The 9,349-nt window shown below is 29.8% G+C and overlaps 1 protein-coding gene and 1 pseudogene across 1 annotated transcript; both read right to left on the reverse strand.

Annotated features, from left to right (window-relative positions):
• Window positions 1–1,663: 1,663 nt before the first annotated feature.
• Window positions 1,664–4,922, reverse strand: LOC137828175 (protein DETOXIFICATION 14). Its single transcript, XM_068634637.2, has 7 exons — window positions 4,564–4,922; window positions 3,362–3,906; window positions 3,177–3,263; window positions 2,979–3,035; window positions 2,630–2,868; window positions 2,319–2,524; window positions 1,664–2,036 (listed from the first exon to the last, which is right to left on the reverse strand). The coding sequence occupies exons 1-7, from the start codon at window positions 4,777–4,779 to the stop codon at window positions 1,974–1,976; spliced, it is 1,413 nt and encodes a 470-aa protein (XP_068490738.1). The 5' UTR covers window positions 4,780–4,922; the 3' UTR covers window positions 1,664–1,973.
• A 2,125-nt stretch (window positions 4,923–7,047) lies between these two features.
• Window positions 7,048–9,349, reverse strand: LOC137828506 (protein DETOXIFICATION 14-like; annotated as a pseudogene).

Genomic DNA, 9,349 nt, shown 5'->3' on the forward strand with positions numbered 1-9,349 from the left:
AGCTAAATTATGTAACTTTTCAACTATACTATCACCAAGCTCAATCTAAATCCAAATATTTAAATGAGATTTTAAATCTAAAATTATATTTTTTATAAAATTAATTTAGATTTTATAAATCTAAATTCAAATATTTAGATTGAATTTTAAATCTAACATATAAAAGAAGTGATATACATTGATAAAGTGTAAATAAACAAAAAGATAACAAAACCAAATGGCTAGAATATCCACCATCTTTTAAGTTTTCAGACTACACCATAATGATCTTTCCTAAAGTCATAAGCATGCATGTAGTGAAAAAAAAAAACTAAATAAAACTAAGTTTCTTCACAGAATGAACTTCAAATCCATTGAACAAGGCTCAAGATCAAGATATTGGAGATATAAATCCCAACTCCCTACCTAGGCTTTCAGATGGCATATGAAGAGGTATCTCACTTGAATAAAAATATATGCAAAATATTAAAGCAATTAAGATCATAATAAATTAATTAATGGAAGTGAAACTGTAATAATTATATACTTGCTATCTTCAGAAATTATAAAAAAAATAAAAAATAGTAAATGAAAAAAAAAACTAACAAAAAAGATAAGCAAAAACTCCTACAAACAAATCAACTAAGAAAAGTCTACACAACTTCAAGAAAGCTTGTTTTCTTATGGAACACAAAAAATAAATAAAAAATAATCAAAGAAAAGTTAACTTATTTACTTCTAATAATTCAAAATCATTGATAAATCATAACATCTCAACCTCAAAGAATAAGTTATAGTTATAAAGTAAACATACTATTTAAGAAAAATGATGGTTAATCCGCCAATATCTTATTTAGAAATCAACTCTATAAGAAATACAAATTCTTATAGTTATTTAATACATATTTAATTGTAACATTAATATATATAATTGGAACATCAACATACTCAACATTCTTTCTCTTTATGACTTTTCCTGCTCTGCTAAACACGAACTCAAATGCTACTATAAAAACAAACATAACTAATAATTCTTGTGCTATGTTTGAGAGGATTGCAAACCAACGTGAATTAATATTGAATACCTTTCCTTGATTGAATTTTGTTATTGAAAATAATGTAATTTTTTAATTAATATTTACATCTCGTTTCTTAATTATTTTAAAAGTTAAAAATATTTACAGATACTAAAATAAAATAAAATAATATTTAAGAGGACTTAATTTAAGTCAATTACTTTATACTAATTTTAAATTTGTAAGGATAAAAAAAAAATAATAATATTTTGTGAGACATATAATTTTAATATAGTATAATTAATAATTTTAAAAATAGAAAACACATTTTATTAAATTTAGTCTTTAGATTGAATTTTTTATATTATTATAATATCAAAATTTATATTTAGATAATAAATTATAAAAAATAAAAAATATATAATTATTTTATATAAAAACATAATATTAAAATAAACTTATGAATGTAAAAGGAAAAATAATATACATATATATATATAATTACCCTATTTATATAAATAATAATTACATAGTTTAATGTGTATACAGAATTTTATCATCTTAATTTAAAATAATATTTATAACCTTATTTATATTAATGAACATTTTCCTTTTTTATTATTAAAATAATGTAGTTAGCCATTATTCTAAACTATGTAAAATTAATGTTAAAAAAAAATATATATTAATTTATATAATTAAGGTAACAAAAAGTATTTAAAATAAGATAATTAAATTATTTAAGTATGTAACTGACAAAAAGTACTGCGTATCCAACCAAGTACTTTTACTTTACGTAATTAGTTACAAATCCATTGCCAAAATTGGGTTAAAAAAAGTAACAGAATATTATGTTGGTAAAACATTTTTCTCTGCTCAAAGTAACTAAAATTTGTTCTTTCCTGCAACCAAAGCTATACATGCTTCACCAATTCATACTAAACTTGCTCCCAGCTTTAAGGAATCTTATCCATTTGCTTAAATTAATCCACCTTCTACAGAAAAACTTCTCTGAAATATCCTTTCCCTTGCTTTAATTGCCTGCAATCACAGATGTTTCATAAATCAGTACAATTTAGTTAGAACTTAGTGGGACATGTGTGCTCTAAAGACCAAAGTTACCAATACATGTATAATCTGAATTTTAATAAGATTGCATGGGTTAATATAATACTTTTCTTTGAATTTACTACATAACTTCTCTATTTTAAATATTATATTCACAAAGTTGGGTATATTATTTCAGAATACATAACATTGTGAACATGGTGTTTTGGGATTGTGTCAAGTGCTGAGCCACAAGACTTGGAAGTGAAGGCAAACCTGTTCTTCCCAGTTTGTACTTGTTGTTATGAGAGATAACATCACTGTTTGACAGAAGGAACCAGTCAGTATTCCAATCCACAACCCTTTTCCTCCTAACAGAATCCAGAAACCCAATATAGCAGCAGTTGGAATTCCAAAACCATAATAGGCTCCAAGGTTTACATATGCTCCTAAGTGTTGCCACCCACATCCTCTAGCAATACCTGTAATGGAAAAAGTATAACTGAGTTATATTTGATTGCACTACTCAGACTCCATTGTACAAGAAGAGTGATGTGAATGGGAAAATAGTTCAAACAAGGGCCAACCTGAAAGGGTACCATATAAGGAGTCCAGTATAACAGAGAGACTTAAGAGAGGAACCATATCTGTAACATAATCTGCCACATCCTGCTCATTGCTAAATACATAACCTAAAATCTGCCTGCAAGCAAAAATGATTGAGCTCACCAGAATGGCATCGGAAGCTGCAAGAATCATGGCCGCATAAACACATACTCGTGCTGATTGTGGATTTCCAGCTCCCAATGCATTCGAAATTCTAGTGCTGAATAACAACTTAAAAGAGAAATCAATCAGAAAGGGAGAAAGAAATCCTTATTATAATATTATTATTTTTCATGAATGTGAATATACACAGATTGAGGAGATTAAAACCTTGCAGCTGAGCCAATTGATTCTGCGATCGTGTAGATTGTTGTGGTGATGTTTAAACTGGTCAGAAAAATAGTTAACAACAAATTACCATCACTTGAATGAATCAAATTCAATATTTGGCTACAAGTAACAATTTCAAAGCAGATTTTTAGACACATAAAAGCATTCACGTCTGGAGGACTAAGATTAGTTGCATACCATATGGATAAGACTGAAGTTTCTAGCTCTGGATTTGGTAAAAGACCAGAAAGCAAGATTATTAGCTCAAATGACCACCATTCAAGGCTGCAAAGATCAAATATGTATGAAACAAACATGAGTGAAAATTTAAGGGCTAACAAAAACACAACATAAAAGATCAAATACAAGAGGAGGAACCTCACCAAATCATTCCAGCTGAAGGAATGGCATAGCGGATGAATTCTCCAATCCCATGGAATAGTTCCATTGAAATTGGGACTCGAGTCTTTTCACACTGAGTAGAGAATTTCATATATAATCCAAGTAAAATCACATTCAGCCAGTATGAAGTACTGATAGAAAATGCTGCTCCTATGTTACCGAGTCCAGATTTAAAAACCATTAACCAACTGAAAGCCACATGGAAGCAAAGAGTAATGGAGGAACTTATGACAAGGGGACTGATCAGACTTTGCATAAAAAAGAATCGAACCAAAGACTGAAGTGTTGCATAAGCAAAGAGAGCAGGGACCATGCACAAAGCAAATTTTCCAGCTTCTTGCGAAATCAAAGGGTCTTGGCCAAGTATAATGAGCAGCTTCCCCAAGTACACCCACAAAAGAGTCAGAGGAAGACAAGCTAAAGTAAGGGAGACAATTGCAGTGTAAATTTGAACACCAAATTTTCTGTATTGCTGTGCTCCATATGCTTGCCCACATTGAGTTTCAAGTGCACATGACATTCCAAACTGTTTGTACAAAAGCCAACATGCAATTAATTCTCATATCTCACACAATTCACAACAACTAAACCCTAAACATGTATCCATTTCAATATCCCACTAGAGTTAAAAAAAAAATTCAACCAGAGCAAAAAAAAACTAGTAGCTAACATCTTTACAAAATTGTTGTCCCTCCTTTGATAAAGGACTGTTTCATATTGATATGATGAGATTGTTAAGTATTAAACTCAAAGTCAGCGTCAGTTTTGTTTGAAAATTTGAAATAATTAATACTTTTAATTCTAATTTTGAATGTTATTTATAGTATAGTTTTAAATGTAATTTATAGTTTTAAATGTAATTTATAGTATAGTTGGTATTAGATAACATGTGAAGTTGAGAAGTCATTAGGAAACTATTCAGAGCTATCTGTCACTCTCCTAATTAACAAAAACAACTAAGTACAACAATTGGAACATCAAAATGAAAGCTTTTCTTAAATATAAGATTCTTGGGAGGTGGTTCAAGAAGATTTTAAAGAAAAAAAATAACACAGGCAACCTAGGGCAACGAATGCACTTAATGTTCGAGTCCCAAACATAGTTCACAACAACTATAAAGTATTCTGACATGCATCATTTAAATATCCCAAAAAGAGTGTGAGATGAGAAAAAAAAGACTTACAATGACACTGAAGCCTGAGACATTACAGAGAGAGATGGCAATGGCTGTGCTGGAGAGAGCAAGCTTACCCAAGCGACCAACCATGACCATTGATATTATTTGTAGAAAATACTGTGACAGAATCACACCAATCATGGGACCTGCTAAGTAACCAACCCTTTTCACCTCTTCACCAAACACTCTCCATCTTATTATGCCTGAACCACCCTCTTCCATATTCTCTCCAAGGGTTACACAAAAGTTGTCACCTTGTTCAGAGGTTTTATGTTAAACTACCACTCACTGGTACAGTAGATGGTTGTGTGGTAAAACAGGCTATTTAGGGTAGGAGAAATTTTTTGCTCTGTATAAATAAGCCTTCAAAGCTTGTCGACCTTTGTCTAATTTTATGTGGTTCATATGTGTTTTGAAGTATGACATTGTTCAATCAAATCAATTATTATTTTAATATGATGTAATATTTTATTAAAAAAGAGTGGATTTTTTTTTTTAATTTGTCAAAGGATCTTTATTGTAAAATAACACACCATAAGCCACCTAAAATAAGATAAAGGGCAACAAGCTTTCAAAGCTTATATACACAGCAAAATTAGTCTCCCAAATAAAATTCGTTTAACACACCAAATATAGTAAAAAAATATATTTTACCTTTTTTAAAAAAAATAAAATATTATATTAATAAAATAATGATTTATTTAAGTATTAAGTGATTTCTATTTATATATATATATATATATATATATATATATATACGCGCGCGTGTGTGTGGTTTTTAAACCATGCATTCCACGAGAAAGGAATGCAGTGCAGGTATACATATAGATAGATAGATAGGTTTATAAGCCTTCAAAGGTTTAATTTCTTCTAGTATATATTTAAAATATATATATTGTAATTTTATTTTAATATAAAAATTTATAAGAATCGTAGTATTTTACAGCAATTGAAATTTTTTTAGGCTTCAAGGAATTTGAAGTTGGAAAAATATGCTTTTCACATCTAATTAATATTTTTAAAATATTTTACTGAAATGAATTTTATTCGAACTTCTCATCATCGTTCTGTTGGAAAGTGAAAAGTCAACTTTCTTTTAGTCAAAACAAGAGTCTTACCAAAACTATGCATTTTAATTGAAAATGTTTTATATTTCATTATACACGAAGATGTTGAGAATGTTGACAGAATTTGAAGTCTAAATAAATAAATACACTCACGTCAAAACTCGTGAGTCTCTAAAATTTGTTATTTTCTAAGATCAAAGTTATGTATAAATTTCACCAATTCTTACTATTAACTATTGACACATAGACTTGTTTGGATTAGAAGGTGTGGAGGAGTGAAAAGTTGAGGGTGTAAGTAAGTAGAAGTGTGAAGAAAATTGAGGTTGTTTGGATTGAAGTAGGTTATACTGTGAAGAAAATTTATTGAAATTGATGAGTGATGTGATGGTTGTAAGAATATTATAAATTATTTTAAATAGTACAAGTTGTAAGATTACAAATTTATCCTTGTATATAAAGAAGAATAAATAATAATTAATTTTTTTTTGCATATTTTAGTTAATTAAAATAATTTAAAGTTTAATTTATAAATAAAACAAAAAAATGTAAAATTAAAAGAAATAATGAATTATAATTTAAAATTTAAGTATAATTTTATTATTTAACATTTTATTAATTTAATTATTATTTTTACTTAAGTTAATTTATTTATATAATTTTAATATTATTTATGATTTTTTAAATTATGTTATGTTATATAGATATAGTTATTTTAATAATGATTTTCATTATTATGAATAAATATTTTTTTTAAAAAGATAGATATTTAGAATATTAACTAGTTGTCAAAATATATTATATAAAGTCATTACATTTGATCCGAAAAAAGATAAAGACATGTTAATTTGTTTGTAATTTTGGAATCATGTAAAAATGAATAACATAACAATGTTAATTAGAAAAAGAGAAGACTTTCCCACTACTAGCATTTTAATCCTTGTTAGAAGTTAAATATTTAAATGAATTTTGTATTTACATTAATAAATCAAAATCTAGATTATTATAATATATAATTTAAATATAATAATTTTTATTATTATAAATATATTTTTAGATATATAGGTATTTTCATTTTATTAAAAATATATTTATTTTTATTATGAATATATTAAATATTTCTTGAATATTTACAGTTTCTTCAGAATAAAATTAAATGATTTTAATTAATATTTATTATCATTATTTAAATATATTTAGAATAAAATATATTTAATATTTTTTATGTTTTATAACATGTGTAATATAGTTTAAAAAAATTAGAATGTGAATAGTAAATATTATGAAAGAATGAGAATATATAGGTATTTTATATATTTAAGAATTTCAACCCCTCTCACACCCTTTGCGCCCTCTCACCTCCTCTTATCTGTGATCCAAACAGGGATGCACCTCACTTCCGTCTGCAGGAACAACAGTGCAACCCCTAATCCATACAGGGACATAAGGAGCTTTCTCCATTTGCTTAATCTAATCCACCTTCTGCAGAAAAACTTCTCTGAATTATGTTTTCCCTTGCTTTAATTGCCTGCAATCATACACATTCCAGAAATTAGTACAACTTAATTAGTACTTAGAAGAAATAAATGTTCAGAACTGATAAGATTGCACGAGTAAGATCCTACTTTTCTTTGACCATTAAGAGATCATTTCTCCAGTTTAAACTTCAATTCCAAAGTTTTAGTTTGATATATGGGAAGATATTACATTGTGAAGGTGGTGTTTTTGGATTATGCCAAGTGCAGAGCCACAATGTTTGGAATTTCAAGAACAAACCTGTTTTTTCCAGTTTGTACAAATTGTTATGAGAAGTAGCAATACTGTTTGACAGAAAGCACCAGTCACCATTCCAATCCACAACCCCTTTCCTCTTAATTGGCCCCAGAAACCCAATATAGAAGCAATTGGGATTCCAAAACCATAATAGGCTCCAAGGTTTGCATATGCTCCTAAGTGCTGCCACCCACATCCTCTGGCAATACCTGCAATGCACAAGTATTACAGTGTTATATTTTGTCACTACTCAGATTCCACTGTATAAGAAGAGTGATGTGCATTGAAAAGTAGTTCAAACAAGTGCAAACCTGAAAGGGTACCATGTAAGCTGTCAAGTATAAGAGAGAGACTTAAGAGAGGAACCATATTTGTGACATAAAACACCACGTCCTCATCATTGCTAAATCCATAACCTAAAATCTGCCTGCTAGCAAAAATGATTGAGCTCACCAGAAGGGCCTCGGAAGCTGCCAGTGTCATGGAAGCATAAGCAGATACTTGTGCTGATTGTGGACTTCCAGCTCCTAATGCGTTCGAAACTCTAGCACTGAATAACAACACAAAAGAGAAACCAATCAAAAAGAAAGAAAAAAAATCTTATTATACTATTAGTACTGTTCATGAATATGAATCTGCACAGATTAATGAGGATAATCAAAACCTTGCTGCTGATCCAATTGATTCTGGGATCGTGTAGATTGTTGCGCTGATGTTTAAACTGGTCAGAAAAACAGTTAACAATAAAACAACAAATTAGCATCATTTGTATGAATGGAAATCTATAGTTGACTAGGAGTAACAATTTCAACACAGATTTTAAGACACACTAAGTCTGAAGAACTAAGATTAGTTCTACATACCATACGGATAAGACTGATGTTTCTAGCTTTGGATTTGGTAGAAGACCAGAAAGCAAGATTAGTATTTCAAGTGACCACCATTCAAGGCTGCAGTGATCAAATGTATAAGAAACAAATCATGGTTGAAAATTAAAGTGAAATAAAAACACAACATATATAAAAAGATCAAATAAACTCACCAAATCATTCCAGCTGAAGGAATGGCATAGCGGATGAATTCTCCAATCCCATGATGGGACTCGAGTCTTTTCACACTGAGTAGAGTATTTCATATATAATCCAAGTAAAATCACATTCAGCCAGTATGAAGTACTGATAGAAAATGCTGCTCCTATGTTACCAAGTCCTGATTTAAAGACCATAAACCAACTGAATGCCACATGGAAGCAAAGAGTAATGGAGGAACTTATGACAAGAGGACTCATCAAACTCTGCATCAAAAAGAATCGAACCAAAGACTGAAGTGTTGCATAAGCAAAGAGAGCAGGGATCATGCACAAAGCAAATTTCCCAGCTTCTAAAGAAACCAAAGGATCTTGGCCAAGTAAAATGAGCAGGTTCCCCAAGTTCATCCACAAAAAAGTCAGAGGAAGACAAACTAAAGCAAGAGAGACAATTGCAGTGTAAATCTGAACACGAAATATTCTGTATTGCCGTGCTCCATATGCTTGCCCACATCGAGTTTCCAATGCGCATGACATTCCAAACTATTTGACATGTACAAAAGAGAAAATGCAATTAATGCTCTAGTCTCAAGCATGGTTCACAACAACCATAAACTACTCTAACATGCATCCATTTAAATGTCCAAAAAAAAGTGTTAGACGAGAAAACAAGACTTACAATAACACTGAGGCCAGAAACATTACAGAGAGAGATGGCAATGGCTGTGCTGGAGAGAGCAAGCTTCCCCAAGCGACCAACCATCATCATTGATATTATTTGTAGAAAATACTGTGACAGATTCACACCAATCATGGGACCTGCTAAATAACCAACCCTTTTCACCTCTTCACCAAACACACTCCATCTTATTATGCCTGAACCACCGTCTTTCACCTCTCCCTTCTTCTCTAAGAGACCCTTTTCCAT

The sequence above is a fragment of the Phaseolus vulgaris genome, chromosome 7, assembly GCF_051622355.1.
Source record: "Phaseolus vulgaris cultivar YP4 chromosome 7, ASM5162235v1, whole genome shotgun sequence".
NCBI classification, from domain to species: Eukaryota; Viridiplantae; Streptophyta; class Magnoliopsida; order Fabales; family Fabaceae; genus Phaseolus; species Phaseolus vulgaris.

Bases quoted from the DNA above. Each gene is read 5' to 3' on its own strand.
- LOC137828175 (XM_068634637.2), bottom strand. From the start codon at position 4,779: ATGGAAGAGGGTGGTTCAGGCATAATAAGATGGAGAGTGTTTGGTGAA. The intron at 3,036-3,176 runs GTATGCAACTAA...TTTTCTGACCAG, and splicing joins ACTTCAGTCTTATCCATATG to TTTAAACATCACCACAACAA. The intron at 2,525-2,629 runs GTTGGCCCTTGT...TTTCCATTACAG, and splicing joins CTTATATGGTACCCTTTCAG to GTATTGCTAGAGGATGTGGG.